The sequence below is a fragment of the Eumetopias jubatus genome, unplaced genomic scaffold (genome assembly GCF_037043125.1).
Source record: "Eumetopias jubatus isolate StellerSeaLion01/CBP00866 unplaced genomic scaffold, mEumJub1_p1.0 scaffold_3, whole genome shotgun sequence".
Classification (NCBI taxonomy): Eukaryota; Metazoa; Chordata; class Mammalia; order Carnivora; family Otariidae; genus Eumetopias; species Eumetopias jubatus.
In genome coordinates, this window is record NW_028274809.1 from 128554994 (window position 1) to 128581961 (window position 26968).

Sequence of the window (26968 nt, forward strand, 5' to 3'; positions counted from 1 at the left end):
TGCCCCTCCACATGACTTGCCCTCTCTCTCTCTCTCTCTCAAATAAATAAATAAATAAATAAATAAATAAAATCTTTATAAAGGAAAAAACAAAGGGGAGATAGTCTGAAGAAGAACCCTCCATTTGTGTCTTCCTTTGTACTGAAGCATGAGACTTTTTGTTTTGATAAAGAGGCAAGTGAAAGAAAGCAAACCCCTGCCCAACTGAATTCAGTAATCCCACCATGAAAAGGAAATAAAATTCTTGGGGCGCCTAGGTGGCTCAGTTGTTTAAGCATCTGCCTTCAGCTCAGGTCATGAATCCAGGGTCCTGGGATTGAATCCCACATCAGGCTCCCTGTTCAGCAGGGAGCCTGCTTCTCCCTCTGCCTCTGCCTCTCTCTCTCTCTCTCTCTCTCTGCCTCTCTGTCTCTCATGAATAAATAAATAAAATCTTAAAAAAAAAAAAGAATACAGGTGGCACAATTTACCCTCTCATCTCTTTCTGGGCTCAAGCTCCTAGCTGTATCAAGAAAATCACTACTAAAGGCAAGGAAATTAAAAGTAATCTAAAATAAGATTTGATTTATATCACTGGATCAGTAAATACCAAAGACATATAAATTCCCCCCAAAAGGATACAAGAACAAAAGACTGAACACGAATAAGCACATAATAGAAAAATTAAATGCCACCTCACCTGGGAGGTGCAACTCTCGTGGGGCTAGTATTCCCAGGTCATGCCATTCATGAGACTCTCAAAGGGGAAGGTAATCCCCCAAATTTAAGAACCACTGTTGTAGATGAAACAAGAAAACCTCACTTAAAGATACAGGGTTTTGGTTTGCTTTAAATCATTGGATTAGTCCATTTTTTTTCCCATTTTATTATTGTTATTCTTTGTTGTCAGCTTTAGCTAAAGGGAGTTATAATAAAGACCATTCATTTTAGAAAGAGACCTAGCCAAAAAGGGGGGCCTTAAAAACTGTAAACGAGTCATGAAGAGTTTCTATACATGATTCTTTCCAATGCAGCCACCCACCACCAAAAATCCTTTGGTTCTGTGGATGGGCAGATCACCAAGAAGGTAAGAAAGTGAGAAAATCCTGGATAGCAATGTGGACATCTCATCAACCTCAAAATCATGCCTAGAAATGAGCCCAGGGCCTTTGGATCTTGGCCAGAGACCAGCTTCTCTTCCCCACCCTGTGGGAAGTCTCACAGGGGAGACTGAGTCTTGTTTTGGGTTCAGAGATGGCGTTGAACAGCAAGAAAGAGGATATAGGAGACAAATATAAGTATATAAATATTGAATATTATAGTGAATATACAAGCCTCTCTGGACTCCAAAAGCCAGCAGCACCTGAACCCTGGACTGCAAAGGCATTCAATGATGGTTCAATGAACAGAATCCCGCCCCACCCCCCACACACCCTCAGGTGCAGCTTTATTATATGGCAACATATTGGAATTCACAATGAAGTCTCCTTCCTTGAGAAGAGAGAACTAGGTAATAAAAAAGCTCTCAAAGATCTTGAATAGTAAAGCGATCAAAGGACAAGTGGGAAAACCGCCATGAGGAGGGGAAGACAGAGATTACAAAATAATTGGATCTCACCCAGGAAAAAGACAAAGCACATGGAAAGCATATTTTAACTATGAAAAGCAAAAAAAGATATACAGCTTGAAATATGTTAATATAATTTGAAACCTAATCAGCCTATAAGTGGTATTTTGGACTGTAGCGAAGTAGTGCCAAATGGAGTGTGCAGAACGCAAGAGTGCAGACTAGACCTCGGAGGAGCACCCATGGGGCATTAGAGGACAACAAGTATTATTCCATCCTGCCACGAACATTCAATGTTTTTCCTCTTAGTTGCCTAAGTTTGGAATTAATTCAGAAATGCCATATGTGCAAGGAGTGCAAAGATAATAAGTGGTTCACTGTGCTAAAGCTGGCTGCATAATCTTCTCTGCTGTAAGTTGCTTATAAAACTCAGTGAAACCCAGGGCTCTTCACACGGAACTGCAGAGGATGAAGATCACAGTAAAAGGTTAAAGCATGATGTACTTAGTAAATCCGTAATTATACACATGACTTCAAAGGCAAAAAAGGGTCTTTTCTATAAAGGCATATTGAAAGGTGAGGTCAATACTTAAAAGCTGAGGCAATTTAAATTTTTTTAGATTTTATTTATTCATTTGAGAGAGATACAGAGAGAGAGAGAGAAAGGATGAGCAGGGAGAGAGGCAGAGGGAGAGGGAGAAGCAGGCTCTCCACGGAGCAAGGAGCCCGACATGGGGCTCAATCCCAGGACCCTGGGATCATGACCTGAGCTGAAGGCAGACGCTTAACCATCTGAGCCACCCAGGCGCCCCAAAGCTGAGGCAATTTAAAAGCAGCTCAGTGGTTGCTGGGCTGGGAGGTGGGAGTGAGAAATGACTGCCAGTGGGCATATGAGGAACCTTCTGTGGTGAAAGCATCCTAACACTGGATTGTGGTGATGGCTGCACTACTCTCGAAATTTCTTAAAATCATGAGAGACTATGGACTCTGAGAAACAAACTGAGGGTTCTAGAGGGGAGAAAGCGCGGGGATGGATAGCCTGGTGATGGGTATTAAAGAGGGCACGTACTGCATGGAGCACTGGGTGTTATACGCAAACAATGAACCATGGAACACTACATCAAAAACTAATGATGTAATGTATGGTGATTAACATAATAATAAAAAAATCATTTAAAAGTATGCTTACAATGGATAAATGTTATGGTATAAAAGTTAAACCTTAATAAAGCTATAAATATTTTTTAAAGTTGACATGTTTGGGGCTCCTGGGTGACCCAGTTGATTAAGCGTCTGCCTTCGGCTCAGGTCATGATCTCAGGGTCCCAGGATCAAGCCCCATGTCAGGCTCCCTGCTCAGCAGGGAGTCTGCTTCTCCCTCTCTCTCTGCCGCTCCCCCTGCTTGTGCTTTCTCTCTCTCTCTCTGTCAAATAAATAAATAAAATCCTTAAAGTCGACATGTTTAAAAATGCAACAATATTCCCGTTCTATAAAACAGTTGTATTTCTTGGTGATGAGTTACATTAAGAACATTCTTCTTCCATTGTTGGGAATAGAAATCTTTATGACAACCTAAAAAAAAAAAAGATTCTTTGATGATTTTTAAAATTACTGCAAATGGATTAATTTCACAACCAACAATCAAAATAGGAAGAAAAACTGAGAAGAAATTGAAGCAAGACACTCCAGTAGCTCTCTCAACATTTACCACTCTTTTGGCAACCCACTCAAGCTTTCATATTGACAGATCACTAGAATTTGATAATTTCAGAAGGGATGTATTTTAAAACTCCAATGGGTAAAGTAGATAAAACAGCAATCAATCATGAGCATTCCTACCAAAAAAAACGGATGCCTGTGAATTTTATATATTCAAAACATTTTCTTTTTCTTTAAAGATTTTATTTATTTATTCATGAGAGACAGAGAGAGAGAGAGAGAGAGGGAGAAGCAGGCTCCCAAGGAGCAGGGAGCCCGATGCGGGACTCGATCCCAGGACACTGGGATCATGACCTGAGCCGAAGACAGACGCTTAACCATCTGAGCCACCGAGGCGCCCTCAAAACATTTTCAAAACACCATATAAAGCCAGGTTTGGCACTGTGGTTGTGAGTGTAGGTTGGCCTCAATCACGTACTAACCACATGGGTAGGCTTGTTACTTTCCCCTCCCTGGTTCCTGCACCCGTAACACAGAGATAACAATGGTGTCCATCACACAATTTTGTTGAAATGGAAAAAGGGAAATCTCTAGTGAGGGCCTGGCATAAAGTAAGCCTTCAAGAAATACTAGCTGCTGTTCTGTTCTTGTTGATGCTATTATCCCTGCATTGGGTTCGATGTACAGACGATTTCGTTCTCTTTCCTACAAAGCCTCGTACCCAGGGACAGCTCCAGTCCTGTACCTCGCTGGAGGACCAATTACTCAGCAATGCTCATGCCAACTGTCTCCAGCGAAATATCTTCCAATTTTTGACTCATTACACAATGTGACAGTGCTCATCTGCTGGCACAGAGCCAGGGCGACATCCCAGAACGGGTCTGACACACTCTCTTCAGCTGGTGTTAAACCAAATTATAAGGCAAAGAGGACAAAAGAAAGGTCAGACGAATGGAATCCACTTACAGTGAGGTCCTTCTAGGTGAGAGGAACACCAGAGAATTTCTATCTATATTCTATTTCTATATTCTATTTCTAATATAATCATTTAAATACGTAGGGTAAAGGCCTCATTTTTCCTTTTAAAAAAAGTTATTTTAAAACCTTGAGAACATGGTATTATTACTGTTGCTGAGTCTCAAAACATATTAACACTTCCCCCACTTCTTCGTCTTATCATTTTGTGCCCTAAAATGTATGAATGTCCAGGTAAAAACCCCCTGAGTCAATTTCCCATACATTTTTATAATCTTGTAAAGTCTTGATAATAACTTCCATCTCATTTTGACAGAGGAAATACATTGTCATTTCACAGACCTGACTGCCAGTACACATCACTAGGAAAGTACAGGCTGGTGAGACTGAGGGCTAAGACATTATTATATTTTCAAGGCTTCTAAAAATATGCCACAAGCTCTCAGCACAGGAACTAATTTAAATGTAAAGCCATTTACTAGCGTGCTGGTTCACAAAAGTAGGCTTTTAATATTACTTCTAATCTGAATGCACTGGAAGTGTTATTAATTATAGTATAAAGTAGAATATATCTTTTAGTTATTAAAATACAGAGGTAACGCTTAAGAGTGGTTTTTGACAGTCACATTCCCAAATAATACAAGGATATCCTCAAATAAAATTAACTATATCATTCATCTCCTACTTATATGAACACACAAATACGGAAATGCAAGTTTCTCAAGCAGTGAATTCACAAAGTCCTAAAAGGACTCTACCTCTTATGACCCCATCATGAGAAATTCTTCCAAGTGTTCGCACTACCCGGTGAAAGAAAACTGTGATATTCCCAACACCTGGCACAGAGCCCATGCTCAACAGATGTCTACTGATCTCACCAATCTACAAGAACAGGCACATTCTTAATATTAGAAGGCACTTAAAATAAAACATTAAAGCATGACCATCTCAACAGAACCCAGGTGAAACTCTTGATCCAATTTTGCAAAATCAAAGATTACTCTGTCAATAATCTGTCCACCTAACACACTTTGCCACAGGTCTTCACTTCTTTGACCACTATTAACAATGGGCACTACACAATAAAATAAGGTATGAGATTAGATTTCCTCCACCTGAGAGTATCACAGAGGCATCAGTATATGCCACGAGATCTTCTCTTTTCCTATAAGGTTAATAATAACTTGTAGCCAATTGCAACAAGAATTTAATAAAGAGATGTATTTTTCATTTTTTTTTAAAGATTTTATATAGAGAGAGGGAGGCACAAGCAGAGGGAGGGGCAGAAGGAGCGGAAAAGAGAGAATCTCAAGGCGACTCCATGCTGAGCACAAGCCCGACATGAGGCTCGATCTCACAACCCTGAAGACCATAACCTGAGCCAAAATTAAGAGTCGGACGCTCAATTGACTGAGCACCACAGACACCCCTAAACAGATGTATTTTTTAAATACGGGGGTGGCCTAATCTACCAATTTGTCATGAAAGGTAGATAAAAGAGAAAAAGAATTTTTGCTATAGAAGAAAATAATGATGTTACTAAAAGACAAAATGGCCAATATGCCCATGCTATCCCCTTTCACAGCACATCAATTCCAGAAAAGTCTTGAGAAATATGTAATTTTACTTTTCCCAGAGCCACTGCATCAGCCAATGGCAAAAATCAACTTTCTACTGGTTCTGTATAGAGACTCCATTTATTTCTAGAGCTTATTTTTTCCACCAATTTGGAGCCATAACCCCAGAGATAGAGTTGACCTTCCCATTCAAAGAAGTCCTTGTTGATGGGTCACTGGGCATTGTGTGGCTGTTTGCAAAACCAGATCTGCCGAAGTGGTTTGCAGTCATTGCCAGCCAACAGCTGAATTAAGTAGGGTACATCACCTCAGTCTCTTAACCTCCCAGGCTGCATTATAAGAAAACCACTACAATTTTGATTGCTAGGTGATTATTTCACACCAGTTTACCCCATCCATTGTTGTTCTCAGCAGCGGCGTCTGTGATACAGAAGACTCTTGGCCATTAAATCCCTAGGCATGCTAGCCAGAAATTATTTTCAAAAGGTACCCCTCTATTCCCTGTGCATATTAAAAATGTCCCCATGTTCTTCTGGACATCTTCCATGTTGAGAATTTTCCCATGCATAGAGATTCTGCCTGACAACAGTTGGGAGATCTAAAATCAACTCTCGGGAAGAGTTTTAATGACTTCCAATCATCCCCACGGAAGATATTCAGAAAAACTATGAGGAAAATATTAAATCTGTGCAGCCTACTGAGGGGAGCATAAAGATAACTTCTAACAGCATGCATATGGACTCTGTGGCAACCATGTGCATTAATATCTCATGAGGATCAGCATTTCCACAGTAATTGCTCAGCCTTCCCTGAATCTCTTAACTTTCATTTATTCTCCATAGAGGAAGTTATCCATCCCCCACACACCAGCAGCCCATTGAGGCTGGACTGCAGTGGGCACACATTTCATACTAATGGAATGGTGCTTTCCAAACCATTGTGGGTGGCGGTCCTATCTTGCTAGTTGATGTTAACATTGATGTTCACAGTATGCAAATAAAACTGCTAAATAAGCTAAAATTAATGTCATTCCATCTACCAAGTAACAGCCTGGATTTACCCTCCTTAGGTCTTTGGATTAATGTTCCATTAGTACTGCTTAGTTGCCTAAGCACTGCTTCTTCATCTTTAAAGAAAATATGGATCCCATGAGGATCTTGTTAAAAATTTGCTTCAGTAAATCTAGGTTGGGGCCTGAGAGTCTGCATTTCTACAGACTCTCTGGTGGCATTACTGCCACTGTCCTCAGGCCACTCTTGGTAGCAAGGCTTTTAAGAACGTGGCTGAAGTGTTTACCTGAGCATACAGCAGGACTTTTTATAACTTGTTTCTGGTGTGTAACTAGTTACTTGTTCTCAAACTATTACTCTGAAAGCGGACATCAGTTCCCATGCTATGATCTTGAAAATACATTCAATTTCTACCTTTTTTTTTTAAAGATAATGCTTACCTTGAGTTATCTTCTTCCTACAAGATTTGCTAAAAATAAAATACTGATTTTATCTTAACTACCTGCCAAGCTAAGTTTAGTTTATGGTCTTCCAAGTAGAGAAAAAGAAAGAGCAGAACAATCTCTTATCAGGGCAGTCCAGACCCTAAAGTTATATAATACTACATACATACCAGACTCTGAGCCACAAGTTAAAATCAAGAATCATGCGTGGAATTTAAGAAACAAACAAGCCAAGGGAGAAAGAAAGAAAAGAAAGAAAGAAAGAGAGAGAGGGAGGGAGGGAGGCAGGCAGGCAAACCAAGAAACAGATTCTTAACTATAGAGAACAAACATGGCTACCAGAGGGGAGATGCGGGGGGGGGGGGGGGGGGGGGGATGGGTGAACTAGGTGATGGCGATGAAGGAGTGCACTCACTGTGATGAGCACCACGTGTTGAATCACTATACTACACCTGAAACTAATATTACACTATGTGTTAACTAACTGGGATTTAAATAAAAACAACAAAAAAAGAAATGTCATTTAATAAATATTAAGCATCTCACAAGGGTAGCCAAGAATACAGAAGTCAATAAAGCATGGTCTTCTTTCCCTAGGCTGTTCCTGTCCTACACAACTGCACAAATGGTTATAACACAAAGCAGAAATGATTTGGCACGGACAGAAAATTACCTTGTGTTTTTTTCCTCTGGGAAAGACTCATAAAGGATCATGGTTATTGTCCTCCCATTGCCCTAATAAGCCTAAGTTATCTGGTATTTATGGAAAACTACTAGACTTATTTCATCAGGCAGGTTTTGGAAAATGTCTATAGTTTTTTTCCAAGACGGTTCTAGACCGTGTGGATGAATTCTGAGATACTTTTAACCTCCACTAACTGATTATATTTGAACAACATCTCAAGAGTCATTATTCCGTGTTTGCTTTTCAATCTGACTTTAGGACACTACTATTCTCAGCCGTAAGTCAGAACACAGATAGAAGTTCTGCAGATGAGTTACTAAAGGGGAAAGTATATTAGACAACTTGCCTTCCAAGGATCTTACAGTGGGCAATAACAAAGTTAGAGAGGAAACGGCTTAATAATTTCAAGACATCTCCCTACATGAATGTGCATAATATCACATGAAATTACAAGCAAGAGACCAAATTATATACAGAGTAGGATCAGAATTTTTTTTTAAACAAAGGAAATAAAGCCAATATATTAAAGAGTGCCACCTCATCAATGAGACTGTGGGTCGTTTTATCTTAATATCTTAATATTTTCTCATTTACTTTAATATTCTTTACTATAATCTATATTAATCCTATAATAGAAAAAGCCAATTAAAACATAAATCTCCCATCTGTCCCTTTGTTTCTATGGCATGTTGTTTACAACACAGTCCAGATTTAAAATTGGATATTTTAAGTTCCATTTAATTTCTGAAACTGCCTTCTTTCATATAACTTAGTTTCAAGGATTTAAACTAATCAAAAAAATCTGCTGTAACATATTGTCCTTGACCACCACAAACACCCTTGAACACTGTAGGTCTGCATCTCTGCAATAATTGGGCCAGATGCTATTCATGCGAATCTCTTACTGGCCTGTCACCAATTTTTAAATCCATAGACATATTGATTAGCTCTTCTCCGTATTTACTGGATGGCTGAGGCAATGTCAGGAAGATTTAGAGCAATTCTCCTGGCTCAGACAGTGAAAATTTTGTTATTGTTTTCCCACAGAATAAAAGTTCTTTCAACAGAAGAAATGCTCTAAAATTGGCAGATGAATTTTTTTTTTAATTATCCTAGCGTCTTTAATGAAGCAGGAGCCTGAGCTAGAAAACAAGCACCGTGATGAGCACCTTACAAGCTGTGGTTCACTACAGAGAGCACCACTGTGGCTGACAGCTACATACAACCACAGTCTGCGGGGACCACGGAGTCCCTAAATGGCCATGACCTGTACTTCACAGAACCCCTGGAAGCAATGCGCTAATGCCAAATGTACAGTGCATGGCCAACTGGTCAATCATCCATTCAGTCATTTATTGAACAAGCATTTACCACGTTAGGCCCTTGAGATTCAGAGGCCAAGAAGACACCTTCCTTAGCCTCATCCTCTAAATTCTAAAGGGGAAGGCATGGCATGATGACTGTCAACAGGCCAGCATAATCAAGAATTGCAGGACTATCTACAATGGACAGGAATGGAGCCCTCTCCCAAGGAGGGCTCTACACCGGCAAGTCAAGAAATGTTTTGTAGACAAGGCCACCTTTGAACTGAATCTTGACAAATGAGAAGGTTCTTGCTTTCTGCAGAGCTGTGGTCATGATTCAATGAGATAAATATTCATAGAGCAACTAGCTCAAAGCACCAGGCATACTGGTGTTCAACCAGTGATAGTAATAATAATGTTAATATCACTATATTGGTATAATGGGTCACCAGTAAGATACCCTTAAGGAATAACAACTAAATTACATTCACAACTGAATGACAATCAATGGAATGATAAAAATAGAGTCATTAGTAGTTTTAGTTATAGTACAGGCAATGGAAACAATGCAAGATGATCAAATCTACACTGACAAAATTATGCAACTATAAATGTCCTATACTTTTAAGAAAGTCTGGACTAGGAAAGCAGAAGGGAAAAGGACTAATATTTACAGAGGACCTACCTTAGGTCAAGCCAGGGCCTTTACATACATATTTTCTTTTTAAAGATTTATTTATTTATTTGGGTGAGGGGGGAAGAGGCAGAGGGAGAGGGAGAGAATCTCCAGCAGACTCCCTGCTGAGCATGGAGCCCAACGCGGGGCTCCATCACACAACCCTGAGATCATGACCTGAGCTGAAATCAAGAGATGAGGCACTTAACCAACTGAGCCACCCAGGCGCCCCTATGTATTTTCTTAATTATCCCACCAGTACTATGAGGTATATATTATCATTTTAAAGAGGAAACTGAAATTCAGAGAATGTTACTGACTTGCAAAAGGCCACACAGCTAATGAGTAAAAAGTCAGAATTTGATCTTATAAGCATTTTATCTCAAATTCCATGCTGTTCTCATTGCACTATGAAGTATCTTCATGTGAAAAGCCACATTTACAAAGGCAGATATGATTAATCATCATTAAAAGATCATTTTATCATTTCTTTTTAAGTAGACTCCATGTCCAGCGTGGAGCCCAACATGGGCCCGAACTCACGACTCTGAGATCAAGACCTGACCTGAGATCAAGAGCTGGCTGTTTAACCAATGGAGCCATCCAGGTGCCCCAAAAGATCATTTTAAATAGTTCATTCCCTCAGCACATAAAATATGATTTATTTTTCAAAAACAATTTACCCTGAGCTTTTCAGGTATAATAAATACTGATAATTCAGTACCTACCACAGTGCTGAGTTTGGTCATGTGGATTGGTTCATTTAATCCTCATGACAATTAATAAAGCAGTATTGTTACTATTCTCATTGTACAGATGAGAAAACTGAGTATCTGAGACTTAATTCTCTCCAATGGAAGAATAGATTCCACTGTGTCTAGGGGTAAAGGACAGACAGTTAGGTGTTTGAAACTAGTCTATAAAAACTGGTGTTCTTGGGGCACCTGGGTGTCTCAGTCGTTAAGTGTCTGCCTTTGGCTCAGGTCATGATCCCAAGGTCCTGGGATCGAGACCCGCATCGGGCTCCCTGCTCTGCGGGAAGCCTGCTTCTCCCTCTCCCACTCCCCCTGCTTGCGTTCCCTCTCTCTGTGTCTCTCTCTGTCAAATAAATAAATAAAATCTTTTAAAAATAATAATAATAATAATAATAATAAAAACTAGTGTTCTTCCTCCATATTATGTTACTTCACATACCCATGTTTAAATTACAGCATACCAAAGCAAATTCCCTCATTATAAGTAGATTCGATATACAGAATTTTTGAACTTAAGTAATCAGTTAAGTGGGGAACTAAGTTAATTTTTCAGATCAAGGGAGCTTTCTCAGACAGAAATCTGAGCGCAGGCCCAGCTGACTCTAAAGTCCAAGTTCTTTATAGCATTCCAGCATGCTCCCTCAGGGTACAGGAGACTCACAGGCCAAATCAGGGCTCTCGCCCTTTGCAAGGCAGAAGTCACCGATGACCCCAAGCCCAGGGTCCTGTCAAAGTGCCCAAAGCACCCTCAGCATATTAGAGACAGGGCTCAGGGAACACATCTCCAGTCCTAGAGGGGGACACAGAGGAACTCAGAATTCATGTTATAGCAAATCAGTATTCAATTTACAGAAAACTGACTTTTGCTGAGACTAAGCCTTAAAATATACATCACCGCAGGATCACATAATTAATTACATTATCAGAGTTGCTCAGACTGGAACAAAAGGACTTAACTCTTCTCTATTTGGGGGAATTAATATCTGTGTAAGGACAGGTGTAGCTTATAAATCCTGAATATCAACATAAAGTACGTAACCTAAAATAGCCCATTCTATCCCAGACACTTTAATTCTCTAAGTGAAATATCATGATTACTCTTAAGCTCCTTTTTCTTTGAAAACAGCTAAGACTTCCCATCATTTCAGAGCTCTAACAAATCATGAGGATGGCTTAACATGTGGCTCTGAGATTTTGCAGGAAATTTTAATTTGACATTTTAAAATGTAAGCTAAATTATTTGTATCAACTGTTTTTATATCAATTGCAAACAAAACTAAAAGGTGTTACATTCACTTTCACAACATAGATAATATACCAAATCATATAGTAAAAAAAAAAAAAAAATCTGTCGACCAAGAACGAAGGTTTTAAATATGCTTGAAGAAGTTAATTAGAGCTGTCACAGAAGTTTTTTTTTTTAAAGGGAAAAAGCCACTATTACCAACAGCTACAGAAAATCTCATTTTCTAGTCCAACCAAATCCTGACACATCCTAAATTCCTTCCTTTCCACTTGAAAACGTCTGGCTTCCACATTTTCTATGCTCATTAATTGCTATAGCCAAGGTAGAGGCAGTAGCAACATGTACCACTTGGTTTTAAGGTGTGAGGGGAAGAAATGTTCTAAGGTCTCTAAACTCAAGGTTGAACCAAATCGTTCTTACTTCAGATTAGAAATAGGTGTTAAAAACCAAAAGAGGAGGGGTGCCTGGGCGGCTCAGTCGGTTAAGTGGCCGACTCTTGGTTTGGGATCAGGTCACGATCTCAGGGTCCTGGGATCAAGCCCCACATTGGGCTCTGCACTCAGCGGGGAGTCAGCTTACGCTTCTCTCCCTCTCTCTCTGTCCCTCCCCCAACACCCTCGCATGCACACAAGCGCTCTCTCTCTCTCACTCAAATAAATAAATAAATCTTTAAAAAAAAAAGCCAAAAGGAAAAAATCAAAGACCATCTTGTGATATCTGATTGATAGATTCCTATCGATCAGATTACCATTTCTTGAATTCCAATAAGCTTATATACCAATTACCTAAAATAAATGGCTGCAATTATTATGATTCATTTACAAGCATCTTTCGAGCTTTTTGTTTATAATAGACAAGGGGATTCAATGATCAAAAGATACTGAGAAGACAATGTAGTAACTGATGAACTTACTGACAGCTACTGGGATTTCCTTTACACAGCACTATAGTCTGAATGTTTGTGTCCCCCCAGAATCCATATAATGAGATCTAACCCCTAAGGGGATGGCCTTAAGACGTGGGGCCTTTGGGAGGTGATTAGGACATATGGGCGAAGCTCTCAGGTATGGGATTAGTACCCTTATAAAAGAGGCCCAAGGGCACCTGAGCCCCTCCTGCCATGTGAAGACACTGCAAAAGGCATTTTTTCTGAACCAGGAAGTGGGTTCTCACCAGACCAGGTCTGCTGGCACCCTGATATTGGACCTCAGCCTCCAGAACTGTGAGAAATAAATTTTTGTTGTATATAAGCCACCCAATCTGTGGTATTTTGTCACAGCCACCCAAACAGAGGAAAGCAGCAGTTATGACGTCTGTTCTCACAATTTACCAGTCTAAATCAGTTTATGAGTACCTTTACTTTCAGCGACTCCTAGTGTGTCCTGTATTAGGAAGACAATAAGCTGTTTGCTCATTCTAGCACGCTAGCAGTGGTGGATTTTACAAAATGCATGATCTACGTGAAGTGTCTGCAAGATAAAAATACAACATCTTTGAGTGAGTTTCTCCTCTGCCACTAATGGATGCCGCTACTTTGTATGGATCTACAATACTGAGGAATAGATACCATGCGGATGTGCATACCTTTTCTACTTAAAGAGCAACTGAGTTTATCGTTCCTCTATGTCAGTGGGGAAGGGGAGGTCATTGGGAAGTGCCTTATCTGTGATTTTTATGGTATAAATTGCCTGCTTAGGCACTAGCTATTCTAAGATTTGCTGTTGTTTGTATTTCTAAGCAAGGATTCAGTAATCACAGATTTAGAAGATTTAACAGCTCAAGACAGCCAGATTAGCTGTTCCAAAAAAGGAGTCAGGAGATATACGAGTGTATCTTTTGTAGCAAATCTTGTACCTTTTGGGTTTATTTCAATCACTTAAAAAATAGTCATATGCTAAACGATCTCTGGGAGTAGCTGCTCAGCAGGGTGAGTGAATAACCCACAGAAAAATCCCAACATCCAGTGCCTGGACTGGGGCAAGAGGAAAAGATCCTCATACCCTGCAAAAGCTCCCTTCAGATATGGAGAAAAGGAACGTGATTATAACCTTTAGCTAGAAGATGCCCTCTTTCCTTCTTTGGGGGCCCTTAATCGAAGCCCAGATAAATAATGCATCACTGAAATGAAGACAAGGCAAGCATTTCCTTGACCTCCCAGCCTTGCTGGTGAAAGTGCCTGATCACACGGTGAGCAGAAGCCCCCTGAAAGGTGTGAGGAGGAGGCAAGGTTGCAGCAACCTTTTACTGAAGCTTCAATGCCCCTGACTAAAGAATGGAGTTGAAATGGTTAGAAAGGGTCTGCTCACCAGTGGGCTGCTTAGGAGGCTCAACAGTCATCTGGGGAAACTACAGCTTCCTGCAAAATATTTTCTATGTGGTGCAGGATCCAATATGTTGATTTCCTTATCTGGGCCTAAAAACCTCAACAACAATAACAAAAGCACTGTATAATGAACTCTTGGTTAGGGCTTAAAGCACAACCAAAGGCCACTGAGCAAGGAGGCTGAGTGGTAGGAGGAACACGTGAGAAGGGCATGTGGCCTCCACCCTCCAGCGCCATCTCTGGACAGCCCATGTAACAGCAGGCACATGCTCACGGTTCATTTGTCACTGTTCTGTTGTCAAAAAGCCCGGAGTCACCAGTCCCCATCCCGGGGATACACCCACAAGCTGCCTGAAGGCAATCTGAAAAGCCATCCCTGCCTTATGCGTCACTTGCTCTCTACTCATTTACTCAATGCACTCAACCTATTAATTTTTTAAGCAATTCTATTTCCTCAATACAAAAAGAAAATCACCTTTAAAATCTTCACTGGGCGTTGGATTTTTGGAGTTGTTACGAGAGTTGTTACACGACCAAAACAAACAAAAAAAGAGGTGAGATGAGTGATCTCAAGGATAATGTCCTGTTGATAGCACATGGACCCCGATGCCACAGTGAGGGTAAAATGGTGGCAGCATGGGCTGCCCAGTCCACCTGGCAGAGCATCATGCCGCAGGAAGGCTTGGAGGAAAGTGGTTCATTCTCAGACGCTTATCAAGCCTTGGTCTCTGCCAAGGCTGTCAAAGCACTCTACTCTAACAAACCTCTCACGGGGGCAGATTTCTCTTATGAGCAGAAATGCTTCTAAAGACTCCTGGGGTCCATGAGGAAGCATCTTTGTTCCTACTGGGAACCCAAGCAACAAGTCTTTATATTCTTTCCACTCTGTCTTCCAATGCCTCTGCAGCTTTTCACCACTATGAAGAGAACATGCCACAACAGAGGAAATGCCACAACAGCAAATCGAATGCTAACACACACACACACACACACAAAGCTGAATAAAACCATCAGCAGAATGACTGCAGGAAAACAATACAAAGCAGAAAACTTTCAGATGATATTCCCTGGACAAATCACTCACTTGAAAATTCTTTCTCAGTATATGTACATCCCTTTAGTGTTTTAGTATAATCTTCTGTGGTACAGTGGTTAAGAGCAATGAGCTCTGGAGAGAGACAGGTTCAAATCCCAACTCTGCCATTTATATCTGTGTGGTCTTGGACATGTTTTGTTTTTTTTTAACAAGTTCTGTGCCTTAGCAACCTCCTCTGTTCCTCTGTTAAACAAAGATAGTAATCGAGCTGTTATGAGGATTAAACATGTTAATACATGCAAGACACTTAGAATAATGCAAATAAAGCTGTGATCATTATTATAGTTCAAAATTGCTTTCAAGTGTATTATTATAGTTGTCCCCACAAGCACTCTATGAAACAGAAGTGATCATTTTATCTGTGTTTTACTGATGAGTATGAGGCTCAGTGAAGTGATCTGCTAAAAACATAAATAATCTGGCCAAACCAAGACTTGAATTGTGGTCTTTTGACAATAACCCTTGGATTCTTTTCCATTACATTGTATTATTTACATGTAAACAACAGCAAAACAGCTATTATAAAATACAGACATTAGATTAAATTCCTAAAAAGAAGAAAACTATTGAGAACATCATAGTACCTAATCTAGGAATGCTTTCTTGGAATAAACAAATGAGTTGATGGCAGAATTTAGCTAACATAACTAAAGCTCATTTTTAGATTCAGTGTGCAGCAATTTGGAACCCCCAAAATTATGAAGTGGGGGGGAAGATATATCAATTTGTATTCGTTGTTGTAAATTTTACTTTTTGTGAAAATAGGTAAGCTGTCATCTTGAGAAAATCCAATATACAAAACTGCAGAACTACAAGATGGTTGAGTGACTTATTACAAAAGGAGCCACTGAAGGGCTCAAATGTTTAAATGTGAGCCCTGCCATCTTATGTTGCTATAATTCGTAAGCTAGCAATGAACTTTTTGATCAATGACAGTCAGGCTACACCCTCTTAGATCTAGAAGATTGAGAATTTTATCCCTCAGAATTCTTCTCCACATGACACTTGGAGGAGACAAGTTTTATGAGACAAGCAGAAGATTGGTGAATATAAATGAACAACTGGCAGATATTCCTTCTTTCCTAATGAATTTTGTAATTTAGAGCATTTGAATGGATCCCTAGAGGAGGAATTCTTTCATGACTAACACTCTTTCTAGTAATTGCATCTATTTCTAATTCATAAAATTTGAATGTGTGTTAGCCTTCAAGAACTTGTCTTCTATTTAATAAAGATTAACCATTAATTTTTTTAAAGATTAACCTTTTAATTTATGAATCTAGTTTTGATTTTTAATATGCACTCTACCTACAAATTATCTCTCAAAATAATTTTTAAAAACCATGTGGACAGATGCACATTAAAAACTAAATTTCAAGGAAGGATTGTACGCTAAAAATTATCATCTTAAATAAAAAGACACATAAACTCTGAGTGACCAGCAAATTGCACTGTACATATATCAGTATATATCAGTGATATATATATTCAGCTCACTATCAGGGCTCTGTCCAGCCTTTACAAAAGTCCACACAAGACTTCCCTTTAAGTTTACCTGAGCAACTCACATTTAATGTCCTCTCATCCAACTCAACCAATGTCCATTCCGTAGCTAAAGAAACACCCCCCTCTTCACTGTTAATTGTGAAATTATGTTTTCAATTCAAGTTGTATAATATTCTAGAAATATGCCTCCTACAGCCATTCAGATGGAAATATTTCATCCCTTTGATATGTACTTAAAAATCTATAAAATTTAAATAAATCTCACTAGTGAACACTACTGAGACATAAAGTATTATTTAGGCCAAAGAAAGGAAATTAGATTTTTCTCTAATGGTCAGAGTTTACATCTGTCATGCTTAAGGCTATAAGACATTACCACATAAAAAATTGAAAACAGATGGCAAAAAAGCACTTTTATGTTAAACAATTAATAACTGAAAATACAGAAATCTGTGAGTAATCATTTAAGCTTCAGAGAGAGGTATTTTACTTTATTCCTATGGTTAATCCTGTCTATCTCTATCTTTGATCTCGTTTGAGGCCAACAGCTATGTACTGGTTGACCACATGACCCAAATCTCTCAACTTCAGCAAAATGCGTGTTTCACATTCCCTCCTCCACCACCCCCCCATGCCACATAGATGCCCCAACTCCCTGGTTCTTTCCTATAAAGTCAAAGTCATACCACAACACCTCTCTTACCTGTTTCCCATCCAGGGTATACAGGCGTTTCACCACTCCCGAGTCCAGCTTGATGGCATCAGTTATATCAGTGAGAACCTGCTCAAAGGAATGGGCGGTTTTCTTGTTCAGCAGAATCCTGACAGCTTTCCGTGGCTTCACCCCACTTCGGATGATGGTGACCAGCTTGGGCCGAATGAAATCCTTATTCTCCCGCACCTCCGAAGGGCTCCCTTTGGCAGTGGCCAGTGAGGACACCGCCCGGGAAGCCGAGGTGGTCTTGACATTCACGGACCAGTTGGGGTTCACGTTCTTGGTGTACTCTAGTTTCTTGAAGGGCTCTATTGAGCCACACACATAGCTCTCTCCTAAGGAAGAGAGAAATATATTTAAATTTACACTAAGGTAAACCTTGTTTCCTTTTCCCTAGTCTTTGATTTTTCCTTTTCTACCAGAAGTGAGAGCGAGTTATGACTTCTTAAACAATGGAAGCATGATTAACATTTAATGAAAAGAAAGATTTTTTTACTTCTAATCTGACTCGGTCAACAACAGATTGATATCCTAGAGGGGGAAAATGATCATTCTTTCCTTTCTTCGTTTTCCGACTGCTTTTTTCTGACAGAAATACTGATACTCAGGAATAAAATTGAATTCAAAAAAGAAAGTATTCTTTGGGATTTGGGGGTATTTATAAAATCAGAGGTACCTACATTTAGTAATGATGTAAATAACATAATCTGAACACTTAAAGTGGATCAGAAAACAGCTTCTTATAGAAATTCTGTCCTTCACTGTAGCTAGAGTTGTGCTGAGCACAGCATAACAAAGGTATAGAGAAACTGAATCACTATGTTGTACACCTGAAAGTAATGTAACATTGTGTCAACTATACTCAGATTAAAAACAACAACAACAAAAAACAACTAAGTAATTTATACCTTTGATGGGAGTGTGTGCTGAACATTTTGTAAAGTCAAGTAAAATTCCAAAAGCAAGCAAAATAACTGTCACCAGCTAGACCCCAAGACCTGACCTTTGCTGATCACCTGCTTGGACCCACCAACCTCTGTCCCACAGTCTTCCTGAAGCTCTTCTTTCCAGCTTATCTTTTAATCAGGCAAAAGTCCCAAGGGGCATAGCATCCCCTGAAGGAAACCAAAACTACCCCTCAAGCAATAATGACTTCCTGGAGGAAGGCTCGGGCCACCCAAACCACCCAGACCAGCTGGGGTTTTAATTGCTAAATCAAGGCCCCGCAGATGGACCATGGTGAGGCCAACAGTTACCTTTCCCTCACTGCAATGCTAAAAATCACACCCCGAGGTGGAGACTTAACACGCAAAGGAAACAGGATGTTTGGAGCAGCATGTCTGTCAACTGCGCCTGCGCGCCCAATTCCCGTATTTCCCGCCCTACACGCTTAAACAGGGCTCCTTTCCTGCCTGGGCTCCTTTAAAACTCTCTCTGGCTGTTGTTCCGGGAGTCAGTCTGACATCTTCAGCTGCAGCTGTTACCCCAATAACGCTTGGCCTGTGCTTTTAAATACTGGGTCCAGCCTCGTTTCTACCGTTGCTGGGTCCAAGGACCCGGGTCGCGTTAACAACCACGCTGCCTTTCCTCCCATCTACACGAGGCCAAGCACAGGGATCCCCATACACTAGGAAGCCAATTCATATTTGTTTTCAGATAAAAGATTTTGAGAATGGTTAACTTATAAACTGTAGCTTCAGAAACTGACTCTAAAATCAATGTAATTACGTAAGATGAATAGGTCCGAGGATCTAATGAATAACATGGTGACTATATACTGTGGTATAACTGAAATTTGCTGACAGTAGAACTTAGATAAAAAAAGATAAATACATGAGGTAATGAATGTGTTAATTAATGATGGAGGGAATCTTTCACAATATATACATATATCAAATCGTCATGAGGTATGCTTTAAATATCTTACAATTTTGTCAGTTATACCCCAGTAAAGCTGGGGTTAAGAAAAAAGGAAAAGATATTAATCAATTAAATTAGATTTTATTAAAAATGACTCCTTAACACAGAATCGTTTAATGAAAAAACTCAGACCATAAGTAGATGTGGCTCACACAAAAAGTAACACATGTACCAAGTGATGATAAATCATAAAACGAATGATCCCATACATATATATTTCATAAAGTTAGGTCAATGCATTTTGAAGTTAAAGATTTTATAATAGCTCTTTTTATGTTAGTCTTTGTAACAGGGAATAGTTAAAATGCTAAAAAGCTTTCATAATTGCAGGTGAAGTGACCTAGGACTAATCCTACACAGCCCATTTACTTTTATCTAAATCCTTGTCCTATTTTTAAATTAATAGGGCAAGCATCCAAGGCCACTGTATCCACATAAAAATAATTGATCCAGTGTTTCAAAAAGAGAAAAGCACAGTTATACATGTTATCAAACATTTACTCCGTAAGTGCTTTTAGAATACACTCTAGTGTGTGTTTATACACCATGTCTCACTAGAAGCTGTACAAATAGTAAATTTAGCAAACCCTTTTTCTATTCACCTAACAGATTATTATTGGTCCCAACTATGCTTTTCTTAAGTTGTATGTAGATATCAAAAACATATGCATGGGGATCCCCACCACAGCGGTGCTTCTGAGGCTTTGTGGAGAGACTGTCGGAATGCTCTGGTGGGAAGAGCAATGGAAGTCTGAGCTCTGGCCTCTCCAAGCATGTGACCATGGGTCAGTCCCTTAGTCTTCTCAGTGGTAGTTTATCCATCCATCAGATGAAGCCTATTCCAGTGGTGACTCAGCTCACCCGGTTCTTTGTGAAGATCAGACTAGATAACAGAGGACGGAGTGATCTCAAATACAAAACTGCTACACAAGTGAAAAACCCCCTCTAAGGCTGCATTACCCTGATTGTGCAGTCAGCCTGAAAGGAATATTAAAAAAGAAAATCACTAGAAATCAGTGAGCCGGTCATACATTGTAAGGTGTTAATGGTTTCTAACTAGTTACCAGTAGACGTCACTTTGGGTCCATCTCAATATGAGGATGCCCCAAATGGTCCTCAACAAGGCACACACAGCCCAAAATAGAGCAGGCAAAACCCGTCTGTCAGAATTCTGTGTTAATTGGAGATAGGCAACTGTCTGATTATTTGTAAGTTTATATCCTAAGCTAATAATTAAAATAAAAACAAAGTGAGCAGTTTACACTCCAACAACGACAAAAAAACTTTTAACTTTAAAAAGTATATAATTAGGAAAGCGAGGAATTTTAAGGTACTCACATGAACAATGTGGAGTGGGTTTGTTAAACAAGAAACTAAACGCCTTTTTTTACATCTTCTTAAAGGACACTGAAAAAATTTTGAAGCATGACAACTTTGAGAAGGTAAGGCTGATTTGGTTCAAGCAACAACAATGGGAAGAAACTTAGTTAAATCTGTGCTCACTTAGTGGCTCCTCTGCCTGGTTCACCAGATTCAAAGACCGCAAAGGAATCGTGGGGGAAGGGTGTGGCTCCAATAAAGAGCCATCTTGTGCTACAAGGAAAGTGACAGCACTTTGAGGCGAGGACAGAGCTGGCCACCAAACCCAAGATCACACACCACTCACTGCTGCCGTTTCGGATCTATTACACTATTCAGGAATTCAGTAAGGCAAGATGGGTTTCCTTATGCTAAAAAAGCTTCTGTTAAATTGTGCAAATATATTTACATTAAAGGCTTATTTGACCCCACATTCTGAAAACTTTTATTTATTTTTTTAAAGATTTTATTTATTTATTTGACAGAAAGTGAGAGAGCACAAGCAGGGGGAGCGGCAAGCAGAGGGAAAAGGAGAAACAGGCTCCCCACTGAACAGAGAGCCTGATGCAGGGCTTGATCCCAGGACCCTGGGATCATGACCTGAGCCGAAGGCAGCCACTTAACCAACTGAGCCACCCAGGTGCCCCTGAAAACTTTTCTTTTAATCAAAATTCTGAACTTCTTCCCACCACTAGAGTTACTGCCTTGTCTTAATTCAATTTAAAGTTGATTTTCTGACTTTGTTAGAAAGTAACTTTTCAATTACTGTGCTAATATCATCAACAACTGTAAATTAGCAAATGTAATTGTTCTGAATGGAAAGAATACACAGTCTTAATTTGGTCAAATAGCTCTGAGTATCCAGTGTTTAATATCTCCCGAAATGGGGCCAAGACTTAAGAGATATGCTATATTCTTTTTTTTTTTTAAGATTTTATTTATTTTTTGAGAGAGAAAGAGACACAGCGAGAGAGGGAACACAAGCAGGGGGAGTGGGAGAGGGAGAAGCAGGCTTCCCGCAGAGCAGGGAGCCCGATGCGGGGCTTGATCCCAGGACCCTGGGACCATGACCTGAGCCGAAGGCAGACACTTAACCAACTGAGCCACCCAGGCACCCCTATGTTATATTCTTGGTTGGAGAATCATCAACAGGTTGCATTCAAGTCCTGACAGAGGTATGGGTATTAAAGGCTATTGAAAAATAAAAAAATAAAGCAATAGTTGTAGTTACTGTAATAAACTTTTCATACACACTAAGCCATCCCAAAGTTTTATGGTATAATTTATATTGCAACAATTAAATAAAAGGTAATTTAGCAAAACGAAAGCATATTTAAGCAAAATGGTCTGATGTTGTGATTTATAATAAAAAAATATATACTTGGTCTTCAAACTATTTCTGGCACAGAGCTGCTAAAACCCTTGGCATTTCCTAAGTGATTAGAGCAATAAAGATATCTTGATATGCATAACGAGTCCCCTTCCAATCACACTTTAGTTTATGTTAATGAGGAGGCTGCGCAAGCACCTGAGGATGGGGGCTGGATGCCAGGGGAACAATCAGTGTGATGAGAGGGTAGAAGATTTAAGTCCACCTCCCTGACTTTAGAGGGAGGCTCTAGTAGTTGAATCCAGTGATTTTTTTTTTTAAGATTTTATTTATTTATCTGACAGAGAGAGAGACAGTGAGAGAGGGAACCCAAGCAGGGGGAGTGGGAGAGGGAGAAGCAGGCTTCCCGCCTAGCAGGGAGCCCGATGCAGGGCTTGATCCCAGGACCCTGGAACCATGACCTGAGCCGAAGGCAGACGCTTAACGACTGAGCCACCCAGGCGCCCCCAATCCAGTGATTTTTTTAGCAATTGTGCCTATGTAATGGAGCATCCATTAAAAAAAAAAAAAAAAAAAAAAACACAGGGTTCAGAGGGCTTCCAGTTGGTGAACACATGAAGATTCAATGGGAGTGGTGAGCTCAGAGACCATGGAAGCTCCAAGCCCTTTCCACAGTCCTTGCCTGATGCATCTCTTCCATCTGGCTCTTCCTAAATTATATACTATTATAATAAACTGGTAATCCCAGAAGTAAAATGTTCCCCTGAGTTCTGTGAGCCACTCTAGCAAATTAATTGAACCATAGGAGGGGGTCATGGGAACCTCTTATCTTTTGGCCAATCCAAGTTGGTGACAACTTGGATTTGATTGGGGGATGTAGGGGGAAAACCCACACACAGGTTAGAATTGGTGACCAGCATTTTAGGACCCCTAATTTGCTTTGAAAGTTTGGGATTATTTACTCTGGGTGAACCTTAACAAGGATGGCAAGACGGAAAGATCACTGATGGTTTAAAGGAAATGGTATAATGGTCTATTTAGACGTAGAGCTGGGAATTACCAAACATAATGACTTGCTGGTTGGTTATCATACTGCTGGTTTTGTTCCAGTGTATTCAAGCCAAAAATCTTTGTGTTAAGACTGATCCTCAACTTGAAATTTAATATTGTGTGTGTCCAAGACACCCCAACAAATAGCAAGAGCTGCAGAGGCAGCATCTGTCTGGATTGCTGTGGCATTTACAAAAGCCAAAAAAACTAATATTTGCTTTTAAGCAAAGATAAAGATAAAGAAAATGACAGTTAAAAGAAAAAAAAGTAAGGAAATAAAACATGATATTATGTTTGGATCTGACAAATGCCTACTAAAATAACAGAATATGGTAATTTCTTCCCTGAAAGACCTAGGTATTTTGGGGATCTTGGAAAAATGGAATGATTTCTGTGTAAGCATATTAGATTATTTTTGAGATACTGAAGGTTCCATGTTTTATTTTGTTTTCAAAAAATCATACATGCATTTGTAAATTTATTATATTGCTGTTATTCAAAGTATAGAAATAAATGTTCTCTAACAAAGTTTATTATTTAAAAATCTGTGAAGTTAACTCTACTTGGCCATCAGCTCCCATTATGAAATTAAAGGATTTCCACTTAAAAGAAATTATCTAAGTCACTACTGAAAACTTCCAGAAATGTGGTACCAGCTTCCTGATTGACCAGACCTGTGATGAATGAGCCAGGGAGGTATCCCTCCTTAAGATCCCATATTAGGAGATTCTAGAAGTTTGCTCTATTTCCCCTTACTGCTGGAGCTTTTTCATTGGCTCAGGGTGCGACTTGTAAATGTCATATGTAACATCACTTGACCTCAGTCTGAAAATGACATAATCTCTGGTTGCTACCTCCTCTAGGACTTCTTTAAGTTCCAAATGTGGCATATTCAAAAGTATCTTAGGTAAGAGATGCCTATAAAAATTCCATTTTTCCAGAGAATAAAGTTTCTCATTAAAAACTCTAGCAATTAAAATTTAGTAGTGTGAATTATAGTAAAAACTGGGAAAGACTCAAATATGTATTGAGATCTCTAAAAATAAACTGAGTAAAACTACATGAAGATATTATTTACAGAACAAAATATAAAGTTGCCTTCTGGATATTATATTTTATGAGCTTACCTCAAATAAACATGGCAACATTTCAAAATCTATCAAAAGGCCCTGATTTAAGAAGAGGATTTTGATAGTGTTATTAAAGGCAAGAGAAAAGTTTCCCCAAAGGTTCTCTGGGTCATTCTTCCATGGAAGTCTTTCATAATATAAGAGCACATAAAAATAAGCTTCCAGAAAATAAAATTTGAATGTGTATGTCAGTCCTGTGGAAAATGTCAAGTTCTCAAATTCAATGCAACAGAAAAAAAAAGAAAAAAAGAAAGAAAGATCCAAAATTTTAAATTTAAAAGTGTCCTGAAAAGTAGAGAAACTAAAATAAAAAGGGGAAAACAGACAGGATCTACACAGAACAATGGGTTACTATACTGGTAATATAGTATTTTTACTATATTAGTATATAGTAAATTACTATAAATATATAGTAATTCTACTATACTAAAATATATGACAAAGGATAAAGACAAAATACACAGAAATTAGAAAACACCACTAGGGCCATTATAAATCGGTAACAACCCTTTTTGAAAGCAACATGGCTGGCCAACTGTATTTGGAACCATGAAAATGTATATGCTCATTGCTAAGAATTTCTCCTAAGGACATAACAGAATAACAAATAACAAAACTGCAAAAAAATAAAAAAATTTTCAATTTAAAAAAACAATTTAAAAATAAAATAAAATAAAAACCAACAAAACTGCAACAAGCACATACAGCATTAGCCATGAAAACTAAAAATTAACTACAAACTCCTAAATTTCCAAAAAGAGGTACAAAATCTGAATTTGCCACTCTGGGGAGTAAAAAGACTCCTAAGTCATGAGCTTGTCCTCAAAAGAGCTTAGAAAGCAAGATGCATATATGAAAAGAATTCACCACAAGGCAGTAAGCGATAATTGCCAAATAGGCGGTCCAGGCAACCCTAACTCAGGAAAGAGGGAAATCACTTCCCACTTCCCACTTCAATAAAGAAGAAATGGAATTCATGGCGACCTTGGAAGTGAGGGTAAGATTTTCCACAGCAGAAAAGAAAGAGGACAGCATTTCAGATAAAAATAAAACAATAATATTCTCTACTACACAGTACAGTAAGGGGACAGTCTGTGAGATATTACCATGTCTTTCTCAAAAAATAAAATAAAAATTGTTCCATGGACAAACAAGTTAGTGAGATTGTGGTAGGGTCCAAGGTCAAAGTTTTTGTGCATGATCAGACCCAAGTTTCAGAAAGCTCGCACTGGCTTCACTGTACAGGGAGGGCTGAAGGTGGGACGTGGGAAGAGAGAAGTTGAGAAAGCTGGGATGACAGACCAAGAGAGGAGATGGAGATTTGAACTTCACACATCTGCACTAGGGGCAGAGAGGAGTGGGTGCAATGGGGAGAACTTAGCGGATAGAATTAGTTGGCTAGATGGTAGAATTGGCAACTGTCTGGATGTGGGAACCAAGGGAATCTGAGTCAAACTGACAAAAATGAAATGATGACACTAGAACTTAATTTCGGTGGACCTCCCATATACCACCACAGGTAAAATAAGAAGGGAACCAGGTTTGGATGTGATGCTAAGGAAAGATATTAATTTGGCTGTGCACATACTAAATTTAAAGTTCCTAAGAGCCAACTAGTTGGAGATTTCCAGCAAGCAGTTAGAAATATAAGCCTGGAGTTTGGAGGGTGAGGCATATGGCAGCTACAGAGATGGAACTGAAGGAAACACTCCAGGGGAAACCATGCCCGACTGGACAAGAAGAAATCCAGAGCAACACCAGTCTCTAAAGAGTGCCCAGAGACGGAGGAGCCACTGAAGGGAATGAAGAGAAATCAGGTGCCTTGGAGCCATGGAAAATGAAAGGCGGTAAGTGTGTGACTGGAAGAGACCTAGACGTGAGCATCCAATGCCCCTGGGACAGCATCAAAGATAAGAATTCCTTAGAGATTACTGGCCTAGCCACTAAATGGCCACTTCAGTTGGGTAGTGATGCTGGCTTCCTTTCATTCATTCACTCATTCATTCATTCATCCATTCATTCATTCATTCACTCATCCATTCTTCCACCCATTCATTCTCTTTCCTCTTTCTTCCCATAATATTTATTGAGTACTTACAACTACCATGCTAGGCGGTGAGGACTCCAATGGCAGAGACTTTGGTATAAAATAAGTAAGTATATTACAGTGTCATCATGCTAATCAAGGAGTTGAAGTATGACTGGAAGCTGAGCAACTATAGACAGCATATACAGATATTTCTTATCACAGGTGACCTCTGGGTTTGAGACGTCAGGAAGAACAGGCAAGAATTTTTTTAGATTGTGGGAGATTTGCGTACCTGTAGGCTGAGGGATGAGTATGGAGGCAGCATTGACAGAAGACGTTATGTGAATGTCTGCCATGTAGCAGATCCTGTTCTCTAACCCATGCTGTTCAACCTGTAATCCTCAACACAACCCTATGAGCTAAGTATTAACACACCACTTATCACAGGGCACAATGAGGCACAGAGAGATAGACAGCTGGCTCAAGGTCATATGGCTAGCAAAAGTAGAGCCAGAATTCAAATGCAGGTGGTCTGACTCCAGAGCCATAACTTAACCATGACATTACACACCCTCAGGAGAGCACCATCTTATCGCCCTTGCAGGATACAAGGGAAGCCTGGAAATGGGAGAGC

General features: G+C 39.5%; 1 protein-coding gene across 7 annotated transcripts in view; it reads right to left on the reverse strand.

Moving 5' to 3' along the window:
• The window catches only part of DCLK1 (doublecortin like kinase 1), a 329266-nt gene that overhangs the window by 294973 nt on the left and 7325 nt on the right, over positions 1-26968 (reverse strand). For all 7 annotated transcript variants that reach the window (XM_088022188.1, XM_028106105.2, XM_088022187.1 and 4 more), the window contains exon 2: positions 17505-17851. In XM_088022188.1, coding sequence (XP_087878314.1) covers positions 17505-17851 — 347 coding nt within the window. The remainder of the gene's footprint in view (positions 1-17504; positions 17852-26968) is intronic.